Source organism: Chaetomium strumarium (genome assembly GCF_033439665.1).
Source record: "Chaetomium strumarium strain CBS 333.67 chromosome Unknown B0T15scaffold_6, whole genome shotgun sequence".
NCBI classification, from domain to species: Eukaryota; Fungi; Ascomycota; class Sordariomycetes; order Sordariales; family Chaetomiaceae; genus Chaetomium; species Chaetomium strumarium.
Window position 1 is genome coordinate 873,841 of NW_026944434.1, and position 21,586 is coordinate 895,426.

A 21,586-nucleotide genomic window follows, 5' to 3' on the forward strand; every position below is an offset into this window, starting at 1 on the left:
GGTATGGTGAGGGAGAATCCACCAACACATGGAGCATTGGAGCACATTGATTGTATTGAAATACCGAGAGTCTATCTTTGTTCATTCCTCCATTGAATCTATTTTGTACCAAAGCAAGCCGTAGTCGCCATATCCCAACGGTTATGTTGATCAAGTACATGTCCAGTACATACCTGGTGTAGCCTTATGGGCTTTCCAAATGTTGATGAGGGTCTAGCGTTAGACGTGCACAGTATGGATTACGGATTAAGTTGAGAAAGCGCTGTTGCTCCTGGTTCAAATCTCTTATCTTCGTCGTCTCTCATTCATTCCATATTACGCCTGTTGTTGGCAGCTTAACAACCCAAGTCAAGTTGTTAGTTAAGCGAGAATTAGCTATGAATAAAATACCTGATTGTGCCCCCTTCCTCTAGCCTTCCTCTGGCCAGGCGAGGCCGAATAAGTGTGAAGCGAAGCTTGGCGCCACCCAAGAGAACAGAGGCATTGACAGCCCTGTTGTAAGCAATGTAAATAAAGGTTCGTCATCGGCAGTAGGGGCTCCCGCTGCCACCTCTTGAACAGGATCTCGGACCTCATCATCACCGCCTTCATAACCAGCCCTAACTCGGTTAAGCAACCCTCCAAGAGAGGACGTGGGCGTGGGGACTTCGTCCTGGCGTGGCTGAAAACGTGCTCCCGTCGAATAGCAGCTTTGCTCTCGGGGGGCCACAGCAATGGCTGACGAAGAAACCGAGGTGTGTGCCGCGTAACTGACGTGTAGCTCTGGGCACGAGACTCTGCACCACACGGGGCCCCATTTTCATTGATGGGAAGTCCTCACACCATCAATATCCGTCGGATGTGGCCCGAAGAACTGCATCGAGATGTTGCAAGCCATGCTCTTCCTCCCCGGCAGGGAGCTGGTTGCCAGCTCCGTCATACCGCCAGGCATTGGTTAGAAAGAGGCCAACCAATATAGCGTCCTCGATACACTCCTTGTCCCTGTCAGAGACGGATCCCATTGCACTATACAACTCGTCATAAAACAGGTCACTGAGCTCTCGATGGTTGGCATGGTAGACATGGTCAGTCCGTCCGCTTTCCCTGTCCAATTTTGGAATCCCGAGCATGTTCTCGACTGCGCCGAGTGACATGCCGAACGGACTAACTTCCGTGCCCGCCCAGTCGCAGACACCCGTCAGTTTGCCTGTGCTCGGGTCGACGTGGATGTTGTTTTCAAGGAGGTCGATGTGGTTGGGCACGAGGGGCCACTCGACGGCCGTGATATACTGGAGGCGTGGGAGGAGCCGATTCAACATGGGGCGAAAGCGCTCCGGGAGTCCCGCTGAGAGTTGTGAGTGCTGAGTCATGTACTTGCAGTGTAACAAACGGCGGTCTGACACGGGAATGGCCTTTGGGGTCTTTTGCCATGCTGAGGCAAAGAATCTGGGTCGGCAGAAGTAAGCTATTCGGAAAGATAAAGATTCTTGTCCTAGTGTTCGCACCAGGAGAGATACCGACCGAGTAAAATCCATTACTGTTTGTTGCAAGAGGAAGCAGCCATTCCGGTATAAACTGTCCCGGGCAAGGTACAAGGAGACCCCTCCCACATTTCGCATCTTGTAGACGAAGAGTTCCCCAAATGTGCCCGAGTCACTATGACATGGCATAAAGCAGTGATAGGCCTTTTCGACGTGTCCGAGGAACTCCAAGTTAAGGACGGCATTGGGTGCACGAAATTGAACAACGTACTCTCCGGCAATGACGGTGTAATTGGTTCCACCCTGGACGGGTGCTGGGATGGCAGGCTGTTCTATGATACGTTCAGCTAATTGGTCGCATTTCTTGCTGCGTCGGACGGCCGTTTGCAGAAAAGAATCTGGATATCTGAGAGGCTGTGAGGGCCGCAATGACGCTCTCCATTGTTGCGGTGGGCCAGTGCACAGAAGCAAGTTGAATGTGCGGCTTATGCTATCAAGATGGAAAAGCTGCAACAAATACCTGTACCAATGGTAACTTTCCCGATCCAACGTGTATGTGCTATCTAACCTGGTTTTGGCAGTCCGTCGCAAAGCTTGTCCACTCCCGCCAACCAGCCAGGGTCGCTGTCTTCGTACAGAGAAAGTCCTCGCTGTACACCAGTTCACCCGACCAGATTGTCAAGATCGCCTGCACTGCCCTCGATATCCCTGTCGATGATAGCCGCCCGACGTTACTTGTCGTCGAAAAATGGGACAGACTGGATGTTCTTGTCTTTGATATTTTCCACGTCGAGTACGACTTCTCCACAGCCCATCTCGAGACCGACTTGCCTGTCATCCTCGTCGACTACGGCAAACGTTATTCCGTCATCAAAGATGCCCGTGCAGGATTTAGGAAGGAGGCAACCGTGGCGTAGCAAAGCACCACAATCTGAACGGCTGGGAACGCAAGCCTCCGTACATCGCTGATCATACAGGACACAATGTTCCGTCATACCGCTACCCCCGAGATACGTCCCTGTTGTGGCGGCGTTCGTCTTAGAGCTCGGTGGGCTTAGGGTCGCTTGACGGCCCTCGTTCAGGTCCTAGGTGTTTAGAATAGGACATATGGTTGTCGGAAGCGTCTCAGACGACATCGCGAAAGTTATCTTGTGGCGGAGCACGTGGAGGGAATTGCATGGTGCTGTGACCTCCGGGCCGGCCAGACAATCGAGCTCATACGGATCAAAGCCCGGGGAGAAGTACTCGGTCACACGCATAAAGAATCTGTCCAATTCTCGGTCTTCATCTGTTTGGTGAGCCATGATCTCGATCCTGACTGCTGACCATCCGTCCGTCGTCGCCAAGGTACTAAAGCCGACAAGCAGCGTCAAGTCGACTGCGCATCGGGAGCGGTGGCACCCATTTACCTTCTCGTGGCGCAGACGCCATCTTGGATCTTCTTCCTTTTCTCAGCTCTCGATTAGCATAATAATTGAGTAGCATTTGCAGCGCCCTCGTGCCTCGCCTACGTGTTGCTCGTCTCTCACACAGACGGTCGCACTGGCGTCAGCGGAGCTCGTAACCGGGAGGGTGCGTTGACGTCACCTGCGGCGTCTCGTAAGCGCGCGACTAGAGGAAATTTGACTTGCACACCTTGCCGAACACGTTAGCGCCGCAAATACAATACGGGAAAGGCCTTCACCCAAGCGCCACACCTAGACAGCTGTATCTTCTTTTTACTCTCCAGTGGTCGATTAGCAATTTAGAACTGGACTTGCAGCGCCTTGAGTCTTGTATTTGTCTAAGTTCGCCACTCACATCCCATGTCCCTCGTTCCATGGGAAGACTTCCGCTAGTGGAACGCCCGTCTTCGTATCCGAAGGAGACAGGGTACGGAGCGAAGAAAAAGAGGGAGGGATAAAGGGAAGAGAAGTCGCGAGTACAGAAAAGGGACGTCGGAGGAAGCTGCTCTTATTTATGCTGCGGGCGCGCTAGGCCGTGCGAGGACGCGAGTCTGATGCGGCGCTATACCCGACCTAGAGGGTCGCTAAACCCGGCGGGCACGACAACATGTTCTGCATTACAGTTGCAGTGGGCGACGTACCACCTTAAGTTCTGTTCTCACGGTTTATGTAGGAGTTCGTATTTACCTATTATTAAGCTTCTGTCAAGCGAATGCCAAGACAAGCGGTGCTGTTTGATACGAGCCCGCTAAGCCATGCCAACGGCGCTCGACTGTCAACTGCCCAATGAGGCACCGTTACATGCGCGCCCAGCACAGCCCCCTCCTGTTCCCAATGAATCGTCCGAGCTGCAGGGGTCTAATACATACCTGTCCCACACTCCCAACAGAAAATCACTAGTAAGCACAGCGTGTTTTCTGTTCATTCCCGCCCTGCAGGACCCTGTCGGCATGTCCCAAGATCTTCCTGAAGCTCAATCCTCCCTGACCAACAACAACCTTACGTCAGTTACAACCTACCAGTACGAGTACACAGGTTGGAACTGCTCTGTTGGCACAACCTGATGAACTGAACAATTCAGAGCTCGGGTCTAGCCCTCGAGCCAACTTTTATCCCCGGCTTCATTCCGTAACATCGATACCGACTGACTTCCCGTTTACGACCAGGGCGAATCCCCGACGAACACCTCCGGCGCGCCCGACATACAAATGCGTTTGGGCCTAGTAGTTTGCAGATAACATGGGCTGGACACTGGCGGCCAAAGCGACGGCGCTGCTGGGCTCGCTGCTCCTTGCGGCGGCCGGCGCAACTGCACAAGGCGCGGGCAAGCTGCAGGTTAATCTTGATTCCAGCGGTGAGTGCATGGATTCTTTTCTTGTTTGGCACGGCTGGAAAGGCGATACAGACCGCTGACACGCAATGTGGCAATGGCAGATGAGATCAAAAATGCCGCGAAGCTTGTTGCGGAAAACCTAATGACATATTACCACGGAGACGAACCCGGCCAGACCCCGGGCATACTCCCGGGGCCGCCGCCGGGCGGTCCATACTACTGGTGGCAGGCCGGCGCCATGTGGGGGACCATCATCGACTACTGGTTCTACACGGGCGACACGACTTACAACGACGAGGCGCTCCGGTCTATGGTGTTCCAGGCCGAGCCACCTGCCAACAGTTACATGCCGCGGAACTGGACCGCCTCACTCGGCAACGATGACCAAGGGTTCTGGGGCATGGCGGCCATGTCCGCTGCTGAGACCAACTTTCAGAATCCGCCCGAGGGCCAACCGCAGTGGCTGGCGCTTGCCCAGGCCGTGTTCAACACTCAGGCCGCCCGGTGGGACACGAACACATGCAACGGTGGCCTGCACTGGCAGATCCCGCACACCAACGGCGGCTACAACTACAAGAACACGATCGCGCAGGTCGTCTTCCTTAACCTTGCTGCCCGCCTGGCCCGCTACACGAAGAACGAGACCTACGCCAAATGGGCTGACACGGCATACGACTGGACCAGGGGTGTCGGCTACATCACGGATGACTGGAACGTGCTGGATGGCGGCCACGAAGAGTACAACTGCACCGACATCAACCCGGTCCAGTTCTCCGCGAACAAAGCCCTACTCATCCACGGCGCCGCCATCATGTACAATTACGTATGCAAACATCCCCCTTCCGAAACCACCAAAACTCCTGCCCCCTTCAATGAAGGTGACTGACCTCGCTGTACAACAGACCAACGGCTCCGACAAATGGAAGACGCGCGTCGAAGGCCTGCTGAACCACACCATCGAGTTCTTCTTCCCCGAGGGCATTATGGTCGAGCGCGCCTGCGAGCTTGAAGACCGGGTGCAATGCAACGTCGACCAGCACTCCTTCAAGGGGTACATGCACCGGTCGCTCGCGACAGTGGCCATCGTGGCGCCCTTCACGCGCGACGCCATCCTCAAGGTGCTGCGCTCCTCGACCGAGGGCGCCGTCTCATCGTGCCTGGACGACGGCACCTGCGGCTTCCGCTGGAACACAGGCTCGTACGACGGCGACGTCGACAAGGGTCCCGCGGGTCAGCAGATGAGCGTGCTCGCCGCGCTCTCCACGCTGCTAATCAATCAGCAAAAAGTGCTGGAGGGCCCGCTGACCAACGACACGGGCGGCACGAGCAAGGGGGATCCGAATGCGGGTATCGACTATAATGAGATAACGCCGCTCGCGCCCATCACCACGGGGGATAGGGCTGGCGCGGGCATTGTGACGGTCGTGGTCCTCACGACGTTGTTGGGCAGCTTGGTGTGGATGGGCATGGGGTGGTCCGAGGGGGCGTAGCGGGCTTCCACATCGTTCCAACTTTTCGTGTAACATGGAGACAGCAATGCGCTGGAAGTGTTAGTTGGATTAGCAGAATCGTTCAGGTCTGGCGTTTGGGTTTAATAGCTTTATGTCTCTGTTTCGGTAATCTAATGTTTCGGGTCCATCCTGACTCGTCATTCCATGCTATCTGTCTGCCTGGCATCACCGATCCCTGTTCGGTTCATCTCAATGGTGGGCTCGCTAACTAATGGAAACGGTAGTGGTCGAAGTCAGATATGATACACGCCATCAGCATCCGCTTGGTGGAATCGCTGTGTCAGACATCGAGATCTTCCCCCACATCCCTCACTGCTGTTTCCGTCATACTGTTCCGACGTCTTCGAAGACCCACTCCTTCGCCGAGACGATTGGTAGCCTATTTAGGGGTAAACCTAGGGATCATATAGATTTCGTAACATCAGCTTCCGGATGTTATTCAGCTTGCCAGAGGGAGCTACACCAAGCACGTTTGGTAGCTTCGTAACACCTATTATCAACTATTACTATCACCAGTACGAAAGAACGGGCATCGTCCAGCCTTCCAAACTCCAAGACCCTCCTTCCGGGGTATCGTGCCGCCATAGGACCGCATGAGATGTGCCAACGAAGATATGCTCCACCACCTAAACCTTTTTATAACAGACCGCAATGGGGCTAAATAGTCCCTTGACTCCCTTCGTTCTATCGCTCACGTCTTGTAGACCTCACAACATTGTTGGCCTGGTACGGTCTGGAGAATTCGTCGTAGGGACGACGCGCTCTTGTAGTAATGGCGTCGATATCCCTGTCCGAAGGGAAAGAGAAACTGGGCGCCATCTTGACATCGATGACAAGGAATCTTAGGACGAAACATGGTGACCACCGGCGAAAGCTCCCATCCATTCGGCCTGAGCCCTGGTAATGGCAGCGTTCGGCTGCGGCTACGACATGGTAGTTGTTGCGAGTGGGAAAATGAAACTGAAACTAGGACCTGACCGGGAATTGATCGTAAGAGATTCTTCCAAAGGACTATACCACGTCTACGAGTTGGGCAAAGTGTTCTTGAAGAGTGAAGAGATATGATACAAGAGGGAATGAACTACAGAGAAACTCTGGAAGGGGCGAAGAAACACAAGAAGAAATTGTAGAGGGAAATTACCAGTACTAGTAGGCAATAAGAAGATAGAGTCGAAGAATAAGGAAGGGACTACCAAAGTTAGAGGGAGGAGGCAAAACCTGCTTTAATACCAAACTCCAAGAATTGGCGAAAGCTGGCGAGACTTGCTCAAACAATCAAGTATTCCCCTCCCTGAATTAGGCAATTCTCTCCCTATTTTCCTTTTCTACTCGAAGAGACGTTCTTCGTCACTGTCGTGCTTTAGCTCTGACTCCGTGGAAATTCCCCTGTCTGAAGGAAATTCCGAACCAGGTTCGCCAGTAAAGCTCTATATATAGGGAGGCTCGGTAGGTTCGGATATGGCACCGAGGTCGAGTTGTGACGCGATGTGAGCGGCATGAGGGAAAATGACGAGCCGGGCAAATGGCCTAAGGTGCATGAAATGGCGCTAGGCGGCGGGTTGACTGCCAGCTGAGTAGGACCGCGTGGTAAGCAGAGAGACCACCTATGCCTGGGTATCTGCGACGGTGTAAGGGTTCACCATCCCCCAGGGCGAGGCGGATGAGTGGGATGGTAGGGCATCAATGGGTGTATACTCCTGGACCTCCTTATAGCAGTGGATGATCCGATTGGTAGTTTCCCGCAGTAAATGAGAAGGGAGTTGGAAGAAACTCATGTAGCGTGCATCTCCCTGTGGAGCGGCAGCATTGAGCATATCTTGTAGCTCCTCAAGCTTGTCCCTGTTCATGATCATCTCCGTGCAAATATTGGCGGCGATGTCGTCAATCTGCTTCTCGCGGTGGTTCCTCATGAGTTCGTGAAGCCGCTCCGTCATGACGTGGGGATTCCAATATCTGCATTATGCCGTGATCACTGATAAATAAACGTAAGAAGTGAAGGACAGGTGTGAGCTCAAGCCCGGCATCTATCCAATAGTAGTACTAGAAGAACCCAGATGGAACAACCAACGCATCCACAAAGGGTCGCCATCACCATCCACATCAGCGTCCTCGCCATGACAGCCCTAATCGTCGCTGGGCATCGTGCCTAAGTCGGCTTCTCTCTCAAGTGTTAGTGGTACATAGACTCCGGACAGCAGGGTCATCGGATAGCATATGCCCGTCTGAACCAAGCATTTTTACTGTTCGGATGACATATGCCCATCTGAACTTCCCGCCCATCCGAACAGCTACGCAGCGTCTGGCGCAGCGGCGAGTGCAGCGGCGAGTGCAGCGGTTAGTAACAGCGACGGGGTGCAGCAATAGGGTGTGCAGATCATCACAAAGGTGAACTGCAGCTGTGAATGAGGGTCCTATTCAGATTTCTAGTATATAGCTTATATACCAGTTGACTGTCTGAATATCACATGTTCCAATCCATCCCGCAGGAAACCGAGTACTCCCGGGAGGTCATGGAGGTGGATGTAAGCGTAGTTGGACACCGTAGTTAAAGCTCCCTGCAGGCGTTGCACCTGCTCGTCGAGATAGTGGACACGGCCGTGAACCGCAGCGACAAGGCAATGGACCTCAGCAACGTGGCCACGAGCCTCGGCCACACCCTCTGCAATCTCCCGCCTGGCCTGTGAGAGCCTGAGATGCGTGAGGGCCCCCTGGGCCACCAAGGCGCGGCGGTCCTCCTCACTTCCTCGCTCCAGCTCCTCGATTCTGCGCTGGCTCTCCTTCTGCTCTCGCTCCAGCTTTTCGATCCTGCGCTGATCCTCCTCCCTAGCCCGCTGCAGCTCGCGGATCATATCCATCATGGCATTGCTGTTGGGCGAGGCATCGGCGGGCGCCGTGGCCTGCTCGGCGGCGATGGCGTTGTTGCTATTATTGCCCATATTGGGCTTGGTAGACGACTCGTAGAAGGGCATCGCACTACTAGTTGGCCAACTGTTAGTTCATAACCTTCACCCAGCCAGAGATCGGTGAAGAACTGGCGGCCGACTTACAGATCGGTGATGGCTCCAGGACGGTCTTAAGACGGGTTGATGGTCTCGGAGTAATACTGGACGCAGAAGCCGTGCATCACGCCAGTTCCTAGGACCTGGAGCCGAGGAGGAGTCGGGGTATCTCGCAGGTTGAGGGACCCCTGCTGGCGGTGATATGGGGAGGGGAAGGGGAGGTGGGGGGAGGTCGAGATCTACTGGGATGGCTGAGCGACGTAGACGGCGGTTGATGCGGGCTGGGCGGGCTGCTGCTTGTCTCGCAAGCTATGCCGCAGCATACGTGGTGGCAGATATGGGAGATAGCCTGGCGCTGGATTGTGACTCGGTCAATATACCGATCTATGTATAGCCAAGGAGTCTTGCCTCCTGGGGTATGGAGAGGTGCGGTTGAAAGGAGCGAAGAGGAGGGGGATCTGGTGTGAGGAAGAGGATTTTATACTTTGGCCGGCCTTCTCAGGCGATGGGGTTCCGGAACGGAGCGGAAAGGTTTTGTGCGGAGGAGAATATGGAACGAGGGGAGTAAATAGGAGAACAAGGTGCCAGTCAGGGCTCCGGAGGTGGAATATGGCACGTCTACCCGTTCAGACTACTTGAATAGTGAGCTGCTGGACCGGAGCGGAACGGATTTGTGCAGAGGAGAATGGTGGACGAAGAGGCTGGATAATAGCAGAGGAAAGTTCCGGTCAGGGTAGGTTCATACACTCAACGTTCTACACCTTCTTACCCACGTCGACATCGTAGAAGGAGCGAATTTTCATAGCAAAGCGCCCTATTTGCCGCCTGACCCAGACTGGACCGGGGTGACAGGTCCTGCCTTCCTGGAGCCTGCCCTGATGGTGTGATTCGGAATGGTGCAAATCAGTCCTAGGTAAAACAGCCGCCTTCCCATTCAGCCAACAGCCTGCTCATACCTCTCGTGGCCCATCTTTCACCTTGGAATCTCTGAATTCCTTTTGTGCTCTATACACTCTTGATTCTTACGTGGAGAAACACCTCGAAACCGGGCGGCTAGATCCAGGTTCAGAAGCAATCACCCGGAATCGCGATCACCGGTATCTCTCCAACTGACGCCAGCACCATCAAGTCCAAACAAAAAGATGGAAGTGGAAAAAGAGTTACACCCTTTACCACCCGCGCATGTCTGGTGTCTGACAAACAGGTAAACAAAGAAGTTCAAAGGTGGGATGAAATTCAGTCTTTGTACTTTAAGGGATATTCGATGTGTCGTTGACATGTCATTGATGTATAGATCGGACTGACAAATCTCAAAAACAGGGCGGCCTTCCCTAGATTCAAAGGATGTTATCTAGGAGCACCTATACTCAACTGCCTAGAGGCGTCCTCAGAAACAGGCACGTTGTCAGGTGGGAATAACACCCCGTATACCGAACTCGGAGTCGATTGCACATTCAACCGAACAATAAAGCGGCGCGATGTCGTCTATCGGATATTGATTCCTGAAAGAGACTTGAAGGCTCACACCCAGCGCCGGGAAACGGCTAGCTCTCGAAGAAGCGGAAGACTCCACGTCCTCGGCAAAGCAGCGACCTCGAGCTCTCAAGTGGGCGGACGAATTCAACACCATCGTTTTGATGATCAGAGGATTTTGCATCCAACACCTGCGCCAGCTCCGGCCGATTGAAGGAGATCTCAAGGCACACATGCAGAAGCAAGCTGATGGCTAAGGTACCTTTGGGAGCTTCATTTGCGATATCACTGCAAATGACCAGAAGACCAGCCACGAGGAATATGCCCTACGCCTGACTATTTGCTCAATAGTCCACCTGGCACGTAGTTCATCCAGCACCCAGTCTTTCACTACGTTTCTACGGCCATGATGAACGTGCGGGCCCCAGTAGGAGCACATTGTGCTGGCGTTCGCAAGATCTCCCGTCATCACCAACATCGTCAGGGAGCTCACTCTTCGCGACCTGACGGTCGATGAACAGGCGCGTCTGGCCGAGTGCTACGTGCACATTTACTACAGATTACTCTACCGACTACGGCGAGAAGCTGCAGACGATTGAGAGATCGAGTTGGAGGCGATTGACGGTGTGTAGAACGGAACGATCCGTCCCCCTAATATCGTGTGCTTGTCACTGACTAGTATTTCTCATATATAGCGTCCAAGCCACATGAGAGGCAGGGTCTTGTTGACCGCCCTGCGAAGCTGATGTCATCGAGAGCGGCGACGCAGCTAAATTCCGATCGCACAAGGTCACTTACCACGCCAGTCGCCTGAAGGAGATCCTCGATGTCTTCCTCCCCAATTCAATTCCCATGGAGTTTCTAGGATGCAAGAACCATACGCGGTCGTTGACCGATGGGCGAAACTGACTAAAGGTATCTGATATAATCAGGGACTCGATCCGGCTGCCCCGTGAAGGCTCCTGAACAAGACAGGGTCAGCAACAGATCGGAAACACCAGCGCAGAGCGCGGCAGCATCTGAGACCCTAGAATATTTCGGGAAAACTCACCGTCCAAGGATTGCGCAGGATTCTCAAACTCGGACGCGTTGCCCTCGGAGAAGACTTCCCGGAGATCACTATCCTCAAGCATTTCCTCCGCAAGCACGAGATTGAGGACATCTACGGCAAGAGGGCCAGATGGAAATCCGGATAGGAACCATTTCAGGAGCTTTGTATATGGGAGACCGTACATACGCCGCGGTTTACGGTATGTCCTATTCTCCAGCTTGTCTAAAATACTTTAATCATAGTGTTAACGTATCTTATAAGCGAGCGGGACATATAAGCGAGCGGGACACTAAGTTCTTGGCACGACGCGTCCTTCTTCATCCACCTCCAACAACGCGTTTTTCCTACAACTAAAGATGTCTTCCGCTTCAAAGGAAGCTAAGGTAACCTTGGCCCTCAAAGCTCTTGAAAATGATACGAAACTAAGCCTCCGAGCCGCGGCCAAGCTCTATAACGTGCCAGTTTCAACCCTCGGCTACCGACGTACCGGCCGGCCTATACGACGCGATCTTCCAGCCAACTCACGGAAGCTTACCGATCTAGAAGAGAAGGCTATAGTCCAGTATATAACTGAGCTATCTGAGCGAGCTTTTCCACCAAGGCTACGTAGTGTGGAAGATATGGCCAACCAACTGCTACGCGTATGCAATGCGCCCCCTGTTGGCAAGCTCTGGGCTCACAACTTCGTTAAACGCCAGCCCGCTCTCCGTACGCGTTGGTCACGTCGATACGACTACCAGAGGGCCAAGTGCGAGGACCCAGAGGTTATTGGCGAGTGGTTCGCGCTCGTACAGAATGTCAAGGCCAAGTACGGCATTGTGGATGACGATATCTATAACTTCGACGAGACTGGGTTTATAATGGGTATCATCTTCCCAGGCATGGTAGTTACAACCTCTGATGGCCGTAGCAAGGCAAAGCTGGCCCAGCCTGGTAACCGCGAGTGGGCTACGGTAATCCAGGGAGTCAATGCCCTCGGCTGGGCTATCCCACCCTTCATCATCTTGGCCGCGCAATACCACCTCGCCAACTGGTATCAAGAGTGCAACCTCCCGGCCGACTGGCGTATCGCGACCACCGAGAACGGCTGGACCACCAATGCCGTAGGCCTCGATTGGATCAAGCACTTTGACTTCCATACAGCACCCCGTACAAAGGGCAAATATCGGTTATTGATCATCGACGGCCATGAGAGCCACCACTCGACCGAATTCGAGCTCTACTGCCAGGAGCATCACATCATCACACTCTGTATGCCTCCGCATTCCTCCCACCTCCTCCAGCCACTCGATGTTGGCTGCTTTGGGCCGCTAAAGCAGGCGTACGGTCGCCAGGTCGAGGACTTGATACGCATGCATATCAACCACATAAGCAAGCTCGAGTTCCTCTATGCCTTCCGCGAGGCCTTCTTCGCCTCTATGACGGAGAAGAATATACAGGGTGGCTTTACAGGTGCTGGCCTTATGCCGTACGATCCAGAGAGGGTACTTTCTAAGCTGGATATCAAGCTTCGTACACCAACACCCCCAACCTCACGGCCTAGCACTGCACAGTCTTGGGTCTTCCAGACACCACACAACTCCCGGGAAGCCAATGCGCAGTCTACACTCATCAAGACTCGTATTGCCAACCATCAAAATAGCTCCCCAACCTCGATGTTGGCTGCTGTAGACCAGTTGGCCAAGGGTACAATGGCTATAATGCACCAGATGGCTCTTCTTCGCGCCGAGGTCTCTTCGCTCCGTAAGGCCAACGAGGCACTCAGCAAGCGCCGGAGAGCCAAAAGAACACGCGTGCAGCTTGGAGGATCGCTTGCGGTACAAGATGCAAAGGATCTACTGGACCAGAAGGCTGTGGTTGGGGAGATGGCGCAAGAAAAGGAGCCGGATAGTGGTGGTGCAGGGGGGCTCGTACGAAGGTTCGGTGCTGTGGTGTGTGCGGCAAGCCTGGCCATAATGCCCGTACGTGCCAGGAGGTTGTAGAAGGGTCTGATTCAGCTGTTTCTGATGTAATTGTAGTTGGTTAATGGTCTTATTGTATTGCAATTGAGGATGGTTGTTGTAGAGTGGTGGAGAGTGTCCCGCTCGCTTATATGTCCCGCTCGCTTATATGTCCCGCTCGCTTATATGTCCCGCTCGCTTATAAGATACGTTAACCATTAGCAGAGGCTGCCGAAGAAATAGCAGCGACTTATCAACGAGAGCGGCATCACGGAAAAGGACACACGCGGGGACATCCTCACTGGATTCGAAGACCCATAAGCAGCAGGCACCGATCGACAATTGGTTTTGCCGTCACACCCTGACCTTCCATGACCCAGTCTCTGGACCATCTTCTCCTCTGGATCAAATGGATCCGAACTGTCCTTGATGGTGCCTCAGCACATGTTCGATGTAAACGCCCGGTTATCTCGTCTGAAAATTGCGAGGCCCCAGACAATCAGGCCGACCTCCACATGCCTCCGCGGGAGCTTGTCCGTATCACGTAATTTGTCGGCGAGGACGTCCATAGACTCTTGTCGACGTCCTGACACCCTACAAAAAATAAAAGAAAGGCTTGATTTGGAAAACGCTATGGAAGTCCGAGCAAAGGAAGAACAAGAACACAGCCCGACCAGTGAGCTCCTCTACAGCATCAGTCACAGAGCAATCCGGTGTTGAACTTAGGGGGTCACACAGGTTGTATTGCTTTCTTGAGGAGCCTGAGACTCTGGGGGACATTGCTTCGGTCTGTACATGGAGAGCCTGTTTCTCAGTCTTCTGCCCCTGTTCCTACTGTACCGGTACTTCCAGTAACATGCCTAGCTTGTGGTCTCCACCCCTGATTTCAGCACCCGGAAAGATAAACCAGGAGAACAGCACAAAAGCTACCGGGTGGTATTCCCTCTTCCTCCTCACGTACTTGATCCTCGGATTGTAACAACGCAGAGTCCGACAAGGAGAACACTTTTACCAAAACTCCGCCGGGGTCATTCGCAATACCGAAAGATCCCACTCTTACCCTTACCAACTCAATGGAAATTCCCCTGCCACTGCCAACATACCACTAGAAGGGTCGCCTCAAGCAGATGCTCGCCGTCTTCCTTCCTCATGACAAAAGCCCAAAGTCGCGAAGGATGCGGTTTACGACATCTCGGTCATAGCGAGCACGATGCGGGATATGTCGGCGAAAGTGTTGCAACCCCCCTTCACATTTACCTTCATCTTCAACAACGTCAATGCACAATTCGTCAGCGAGGTGCACCACGCGCTGGATTGCATTACTGAGGCCCGCCAACTCCAGAATTGGCATGTCCGCCTAAAGCCAGCATCACTGTGCCTGTCCAGTTAAGATCAGGTCACTGCTCGCAGTCTGGCTGTAGACGGTGCCGTCGTCTCCGGCTCAGCTTTGTTGGAGTAGGCAGGGCGCGCAATGAGCACAAAAAGCAAGATAAAAAAATAAAAAAGAAAGTTAAAACCAAAAAAGGAAAAATACAAGAAAGAACCTAAAGCAAAACAAAGAGGAAAGGCCGGACACCAAACTAGGTACCCCTGGTTCTCGAGAACGAGGCGACTGTCGTTGCTTCCAATCAGCCTGCCTCCGGAGCGCAGCCAGCAGATTCTGATGATGGAGGAGCAGCTCGAATGGGGCCAGGACCGCTATCTTGCTCACTTTGGAATCGCGTCGGAAGTGGTGACTTTGAGGTTCTAACGGTGAAGCCGCGGCCCGTGTCGATCATGGAGAATTCGAGCATGGCCTCGTCCCGAGCAACGCATCAGGGACCCAGCCGCAGTCATCCAAGCCCGAGTCGTAGAGCCAACCTCGACTCGCGACCCCAAGCTTTCTGGACGAGCCAAACGCAGTCAGCCCACGCCACACATGCACGTCCGCGGGACGACAACTCGGCTTCGCATCGTCAACGCCGGCTGCAGTTCCACCCTCCTGCCTGACGATCTTGCATCTGTCCAGTATTCTCTGACCCCTGGCGCCCGGGGCTTGCCCCCAGAGTGAGTGCTGGAAACACAGCCCGGACTCCTCAACAGCCAGTCGTGGACGAGCTAGTGCACATCTTCCAGCTACCGGATATGGTTCCCCATGGAGGCTACCGCAGACGAGCCCGACCCTGCTGCAGATGAAATGTCTGACCCAGAGACTTCCGGAGATACAGCCACGGGTTCCTGCCTGGCTGCCGGCCGACGAGAGGCTGGCATGCAAGGCGTGGCCCTCTTCAGCTACGGCCGCCGCCAGCTTGAACTTGCCCGCTCTGCGATTAACTAATCAACCCCGAGAATTCCACCAGACTAGCGCTAAAGGAAAGGGCGCTTCGGTCAGATCCAGGCCGTCTTCTTTGGCTCATCGCCAACGAGTGAAGTTCCAGGTCGCATACCGGCTGAAACCAGTGCCCCATAGCCGAGCGCTGGTGAGCTGCAGCATACCGGGAGGAAGAGGGGCCTGGGTCCCGGGAAAAGGTCTGATGACAAGTTGCAGCGGGATTCCATTAGGCTCAACTGCGACCGACCTGGGTGGAGATTGAGGAGGAAGATTGGTGGGATGCGATTTCATTAGGCGCGTTTGTAATCATGGTTTGTTTCGTTCCACTGCCACAGAATTCATCCCTGAGGAGGTACGCAGCTTAGAGCCCTGCGTCGTGGACCCAGTCGTGGACCCAGTCGAGGCCGTTTCTGGAACGACTTCTTCGAGCAGATGGATGCCGTCTGAGCCATACCTGAAAAGGAGAGGTGGAAGGGGAGGAAGAGAAAGAAGTCAGATGAATAAGGTACTGTACTTAGCTATTAGATTTCGTTCCGCCATAGAGCTCGTATACGGTCTGGTCAGACGGAGGCAAGGTAACAGGCATGGAAGATGTGTGTATTAAAGTAAGATCTCGATGTGCGCAGCCAAGCTAGAGACGATGGCTATATGTGGGAGGGCCTTCAAGCTGTACTCACATGGTAAGACCACCAAGGTCTGTGTCCGGCAGAGCTTTAGTTTGTGGGGTTGCCAACCGGATTTTCTGGACTCGTGGGCGGTGGCTGGTAGTGGTGGTGACTCTGGCGAGAGTGGGCCGGAAGGTTTGTTTATTTGAGCACGGCAGATCTATTCAAACAATGGGATTTGCATTTACAGAAGTCACTCAATGGTTCTTATTACTGTCAGCTGATTCTTTCAACATCACAACATCAGAGAGGCGGTTGCTGAGCGTGGTAGCTCCATGGCGTTTAGTTTGATGTTACGTCTGCTGGTTGCATCGTCTTATTCAACTTGCTGACCCCATGGCGACTGCTTGTCTTTGATTGCTGAAGCATGTCATGGTGTTTTTCAGATGATTCGCCAAGGGAGCATGGTCATGTTTACATTGCTCAGGAGTCAAGGGGGCAGGCTTAGTAGGGGAAACTAGACCGTACGGAAAACCGTGCAAACGGCCGCTTGATACTGTGTAGAGCTCTGCCCAGAAATCGGAAGCACATGCGGCTCGCCGGTTCCTGCCTCCACAGATGCCGCAAACCCGACGTCTGCCGTCTCTGCCTCAACGAAGCCGCCCGAATCAACACGGACATACCACTCCCCATGCAGAGCCCGAGGTGACGTGGCGAAGATGGCTTCCACGGCAAACAGCAAGGCCGACCCTTGGGACAGGGAGACCAAGGTGAAGTTCGAAAGGTGAGTTGCCGTCCGCTGCTGTCCGCGTTTGCGCCTTTCTCTGCGCCTCTCGCCCTGCTGACCTTCTCTGCGTCAAATAGCAAAGACAGAAGCGAATTCCTCGACCCTTGCCAGCAAGCTGCCGCGCGGAGTATCCGGTGCTTGCATCGCAACGACGGAGACCGGACCATGTGCACGGATTACTTCCAGTCAGTGATAGCTTTGGTGTGGGAACCTTGGCCTGGCATAACATAAGAACTAACGCCATGGCTTTTCAGGGCGTACAGGGACTGCAAGAAGGCTTGGGTATGGGATTTGCAGTTCCTTCCTTGCCGCGTGAGGAGCTATTACTGACTTGCGTTGGCATTATGGACAGATCGAGAAGCGGAAGACGGAGAAACGGGGTTGAGTTTATGATACCCATCCGTCATCGTTGGGAATGTGCAAGCAGAGCACTTCCGTCTCGGTGAGCCTAGGTTTCCGTCTAACAGGGCAGGAAGAGAGAACCTGATTGTAGAACTGATGTACAATTCCATGTAAAACATTCTCTTTTTCGGTTACCACGGCAGAGCCTTGGGGTACGGAGAGAGAAGGTACCATCATGACCGGAACATGTTCGAGGCTCATCGGGCCATGAGGTCACTGGGAAGGCAAGCAGGATGCTCCTCACGCTGGCAGGATATTGATGGTGGATCTCCTCCGCGTAAGGTAGAGGGTACGGAATACCTTCCTTACCGAAGGTGGGGAGCTGTTGTGCACGGACCATCAAATCACCCCGCCAAAGCTCCAAAGTGGCAGCGTGAACTGGTGCAATACTTTCCTCAGCATCTCACCGACTCTAGACGGCAGCTGCTAGCGGCGAGAACATAGGAGGTCGAGGAACTGCAGATAAAGTGCCATAGAAGCCCCTCATCTGCTGCTCCCTGACGGTTCGGGAGCGTAGAGGAACAGGGTGTACAACTGTATTTGCAGGACTGGTCCCCTCCTTCGTCTTTGGCCCTCCCCCGCGTTCACCTACGTTGGGTAATCGCCTGTGGTTTGCTGTGCTATTTTATGCCTTGCACAAGACGCAAATCCGATCCTTACCCTTTGATGCACAGCTGGGTCGTCCCGCCATGCCTTCATACAGATTTGGCCGCCCGGCCCTCAGAGCGAGTGTCGACGTGCAGTTGCAGACGGCCTTCAGCGATGGAAACTGGAATGCGGTCATCCGCCTTGCTGCAAAGCGGGCCGCTACCCTCAAGGATCCCTATTATGAGGTGGGTGCAGCCTTCCTCACATAGGAATTCGGACAAGTATACTGAATTCTTGGTTGCAGGTGATCAAGATGTGTGCGGAGGCTCAGCTCGATGGCACCGCTGAAAAGGTTGCCATGCTGGCTGCCATTGATGAGCTTGTCAAGAACAAGAAAACGCCGGATATCGACACCATAGAGCTTTATGAGTGGGCATGTCGAGACTTCTTCGACTACGAGGTCGAATATGCCGACACCCTGGGCCCCTTGAGGGTCCGCTGGGCCAAGGCCAACCCCAACAGCCCCCTGGCCATGCAGTGTCTCCAAGCCTGTCTAGAGCGATGGGATCTCGTGAGCGCACAGCAGGTCTGTCATCTTCGACCGGGATTTTCACCGCTCTCTAGCGCTAACCCCCCGGACTAGATCGCTACAACCCTGGACAAGACCTACGCCAACCTCGCCGACCGGCGGTACATGTTCTGGAACATCACGCTTACCTTCCTCCTTTCAGTGTGTTTGTTATTTCCTCATGCATCTCCTCGCCGGCGACTGACATGGACAGATCAGCCCCCAGTGCACTGATGCGAGCCGCAAGGTCTACAGCCTGTTGGCACTTAGACAGCTCGAACGGGCTGCAGATGTTACAGAGAATGTAATCAGATTGCTTCCACCAGCACACCTAAAGTAAAGCTAACAGTTGCAGTCATCCAAGTTGGGGCCCACAGACAGGGGACTCCTGACCGAGGAGGAGATTTCCCTCTATTACCGAGTTCTCTTGAGTCATGGGACGAAGGAGGAGTATATCTCTCGGCTGCGGAGTTCCAAACTCGGAGCCATCGGCCAGCTCAAGGAAGGCCGCAAGCTTTTATTTTACGAGAGCCTGAATGCCTTGGAGGGCTGGGCCGAGTGGGATTTCATCTATAACATGTGCCGCGAGGCAATGAGCTTCGGATTGGAGGGGGCTGCCTCGCCTTTCCTAGTCTGTGACTTGCAGATATGGAAAAGGTTTGCGTTAGCGGCTAGCAAAACGGCAGACTCGGAAGCGTAAGCCTGCTTGAGACGTCTTGAGCTTTCACGCGTACTTACCAGTATTTTCAGGGCTCTCGCTGAGGTCCAGACTATCTTGAAGAAATACATCGACATCAAGGACAAAGCAAGCGAGATGTATAAGAAGAACCTCAGCTTGGCGCTTCTCGAGACAACTTTCCGGCTACCCGCGACAGCATTATATCCGGGCCACGACAACGCAGGCTTATCACCGAGGGTGATCCAAATTGGTTTGTTCTTGGACCAATACTTTGAGAGGCTGTCCGCTTTTGACGATATCAAGGGCTATGTGGCGGACCTGGGGTTCGAAGAGGCGAAGACTCTCCTGGAGGAGGTAATACCCAAGATCCTCGACGAGGTATGATCTGTTACTTGATGCCGCCATCAACGATGCGATTACTGATGGTGGAGTGTTAGACCGCCGACAAAGCACGGAAGGTTGTGCTCAAAGTTCTGGACTGCAAGCTCCGATATCTTCTCTCCACATGCCCGCAGACACTCTCAGCCCAGCCAAGCGTCACGGACGGCGAAACCAAGCCTAAGCCGTTCGAGTGTCGGCTATGCAACAACCCTACTTCGCTTCCATGCGAGCCCTGCCTGAGGAAGCTCACAACCGAAGCATCAAGCGCGTACAAGCAAATAACGGGCGACCAGGAAATCTTAAACTCCCTTCCCCGCATGGATCGAGATCCTCGCCTAGACCTCGCCCTCGTCATGGGGAACTCTCTATTGAAGCTTTCCGGGCTGCGGCCGCGCACTTCGGATCAGGGGCAGTCGTTGTGGCACCTTGTTGAGCCCGGCCCGTTTCTACAGGCCGTTCTCCTTCTCGACACCCAACTGCGAGTGACACCCGGCGACACCCAGCTCCGGATGTTGCTCGTCCAACTATACTTGCTGCTTGGCTGTGCCTCGTACGCGTACCAGCTGTGGACTCCGCTCGACGTCAAGCGGACGATTCAGGATTCTCTCAGCCCCTTGTTCTTCGATAGAATATCCACTCTCTCCCCTGGGCTGTTCCGGGGAACACGTCCGTTGATGGAGCCGTTGCGAAGTTTCTACAACCACAGCCTGATCGACAGGTCGCCGGTGCGCATCTGGGATGCCTTCGCTGCCGGCAGCTACACTAGCATCCTCGACATGGTTGAGTTTGACGGCAATCTCCGAAGGAGCTGTACGTTGATGACGACATTAGTGGAGGAGCGGCGGGCGATCAGGTGCTATGGCGGGAAGGTCGATTGTGAGATTGAGGAGCATCCACTTGCTGGTATGCCACCCTCTCGCTCCGTTGTTGATTGCTCCTGCTGACAACCTGAAGAAAACATCGATGACAGCACAACACTCGTTGCCCAAACAGACTACGGGCCGTTTGCAAATCTTGAGAGCCTCCACGGCCCACCAATCCACGAGTACCTCCGCCTCGGTCCAGGACTTTCTGTAAGTCTTCACACATACCCTCTCTTCTCTTCCCGACCTAGCTCGCTAACATGCCGCTAGAACGAGCGTTCGCACCTAGCCTTCCTCTCCGAGCAATACATCGACCTTCTGTCTTACAAGCCTCCCAAAGACTATCGGCCCTCCAAAACCAACGAGGTCGCGCTCCGTGACCGCGAGTACACTCTCGAGACGCTCTCCCGTCTGAGCAACTCCCTGGCCGACTTCCTGCACAAACCCACGACCCCTTCACGTCTCACGGCGCCAGAGTCGACATATTACACCGTCCTGTCCCTCCTCTCCGCCGCGCTGCTCATTGCCCTCTCCACACCGCGCAGCGAGCCAGTTCCCGACACCCTCTCCCTCCTCACGTCATCCATAAAGTCCGCCTTTGGCTCCCTCCGCACAAGCTTCTTTTCTTCCCCTCCGCAACCAACACAACGCGTCCCGCCGGCCTGCCAATCCCTCGCCGACATGCACACTCTCTCCCACGTGCGCGAGACAGCGCTCGCCATCAAGCACAGCGCCGCGTTTGTGCTCGCGTTCCATGAGAAAGAGCTCTCGAGAGACAGAAGCGGACGGTCCGGGCTGCACAAGGACGTCGTTGCGGAGATGAAGGCGTTGAACGAGCTTGCGGGGCGGGCGCTCGTTGAGGTGAAGGGCCATGTGCTCAAGCTGAAGGAGGCGTTGGGCGAGGGGGGTTGGTTGGATCGCTTGTTGGATTTGGTGTTTGGATCTGATGAGGAACCACATGGAGGGGAGGAGAAGGGGAAGGAGGGTGAAGTGACGCGGGCAGTGAGTGAGGTTGTTGGCGGGAGGGCGGCGGCCGAGGAGTGGGCCGGGAAGGTCATTGAAAGTTGGCGGGAGGGCGTCAAGGGGTGGGGGATGGTCAGGATGGAGTGAGGTGCTGTTTTGAGTTGAGTTGTTTCACCTACTTGGAAGAGGCGGTGGGCAGTGCTGGGGTAATGGTGAGGCGAGACAGC

At 54.3% G+C, this 21,586-nt stretch overlaps 6 protein-coding genes across 6 annotated transcripts; 4 read left to right on the plus strand and 2 right to left on the minus strand.

Annotated features, from left to right (window-relative positions):
• Positions 1-824: 824 nt before the first annotated feature.
• B0T15DRAFT_486588 (uncharacterized protein) lies at positions 825-1,902 on the minus strand (the record flags this gene model as incomplete). Its single annotated transcript, XM_062866372.1, has 3 exons — positions 825-1,425; positions 1,501-1,807; positions 1,839-1,902. The coding sequence occupies 3 exons, from the start codon at positions 1,900-1,902 to the stop codon at positions 825-827; spliced, it is 972 nt and encodes a 323-aa protein (XP_062718863.1).
• Positions 1,805-2,472, plus strand: B0T15DRAFT_262937 (uncharacterized protein). Its single transcript, XM_062863363.1, has 2 exons — positions 1,805-1,991; positions 2,042-2,472. Exons 1-2 carry the CDS (start codon positions 1,959-1,961, stop codon positions 2,375-2,377), a joined length of 369 nt encoding a protein of 122 aa, XP_062718864.1. The 5' UTR covers positions 1,805-1,958; the 3' UTR covers positions 2,378-2,472.
• Positions 2,473-3,817: 1,345 nt separating this feature from the next.
• Positions 3,818-5,898, plus strand: B0T15DRAFT_438264 (glycoside hydrolase family 76 protein). Its single transcript, XM_062865867.1, has 3 exons — positions 3,818-4,259; positions 4,340-5,061; positions 5,141-5,898. Exons 1-3 carry the CDS (start codon positions 4,145-4,147, stop codon positions 5,726-5,728), a joined length of 1,425 nt encoding a protein of 474 aa, XP_062718865.1. The 5' UTR covers positions 3,818-4,144; the 3' UTR covers positions 5,729-5,898.
• Positions 5,899-7,353: 1,455 nt separating this feature from the next.
• B0T15DRAFT_495656 (uncharacterized protein) lies at positions 7,354-7,683 on the minus strand (the record flags this gene model as incomplete). Its single annotated transcript, XM_062867119.1, has 1 exon — positions 7,354-7,683. The coding sequence occupies one exon, from the start codon at positions 7,681-7,683 to the stop codon at positions 7,354-7,356; it is 330 nt and encodes a 109-aa protein (XP_062718866.1).
• Positions 7,684-16,750: 9,067 nt separating this feature from the next.
• B0T15DRAFT_539056 (uncharacterized protein) lies at positions 16,751-17,348 on the plus strand. The gene is made up of 4 exons (XM_062869715.1): positions 16,751-16,912; positions 16,993-17,100; positions 17,170-17,197; positions 17,268-17,348. Exons 1-4 carry the CDS (start codon positions 16,848-16,850, stop codon positions 17,298-17,300), a joined length of 234 nt encoding a protein of 77 aa, XP_062718867.1. The 5' UTR covers positions 16,751-16,847; the 3' UTR covers positions 17,301-17,348.
• Positions 17,349-18,006: 658 nt separating this feature from the next.
• B0T15DRAFT_486591 (N-acetyltransferase B complex non catalytic subunit-domain-containing protein) lies at positions 18,007-21,506 on the plus strand (the record flags this gene model as incomplete). Its single annotated transcript, XM_062866373.1, has 9 exons — positions 18,007-18,150; positions 18,210-18,491; positions 18,549-18,635; positions 18,688-18,777; positions 18,829-19,169; positions 19,224-19,530; positions 19,590-20,436; positions 20,488-20,606; positions 20,667-21,506. The coding sequence occupies 9 exons, from the start codon at positions 18,007-18,009 to the stop codon at positions 21,504-21,506; spliced, it is 3,057 nt and encodes a 1,018-aa protein (XP_062718868.1).
• Positions 21,507-21,586: the final 80 nt, after the last annotated feature.

Excerpts from the sequence above, each read along its gene's own strand:
- B0T15DRAFT_262937 (XM_062863363.1), top strand. The coding sequence starts at position 1,959 with ATGGAAAAGCTGCAACAAATACCTGTACCAATG. Across the intron at positions 1,992-2,041 it reads AACAAATACCTGTACCAATG|TCCGTCGCAAAGCTTGTCCA; the intron begins GTAACTTTCCCG and ends TGGTTTTGGCAG.
- B0T15DRAFT_438264 (XM_062865867.1), top strand. The coding sequence starts at position 4,145 with ATGGGCTGGACACTGGCGGCCAAAGCGACGGCGCTGCTGGGCTCGCTG. Across the intron at positions 4,260-4,339 it reads GGTTAATCTTGATTCCAGCG|ATGAGATCAAAAATGCCGCG; the intron begins GTGAGTGCATGG and ends TGGCAATGGCAG. Across the intron at positions 5,062-5,140 it reads CCGCCATCATGTACAATTAC|ACCAACGGCTCCGACAAATG; the intron begins GTATGCAAACAT and ends GCTGTACAACAG.
- B0T15DRAFT_539056 (XM_062869715.1), top strand. The coding sequence starts at position 16,848 with ATGGCTTCCACGGCAAACAGCAAGGCCGACCCTTGGGACAGGGAGACC. Across the intron at positions 17,101-17,169 it reads ATGTGCACGGATTACTTCCA|GGCGTACAGGGACTGCAAGA; the intron begins GTCAGTGATAGC and ends ATGGCTTTTCAG. Across the intron at positions 17,198-17,267 it reads GGGACTGCAAGAAGGCTTGG|ATCGAGAAGCGGAAGACGGA; the intron begins GTATGGGATTTG and ends CATTATGGACAG.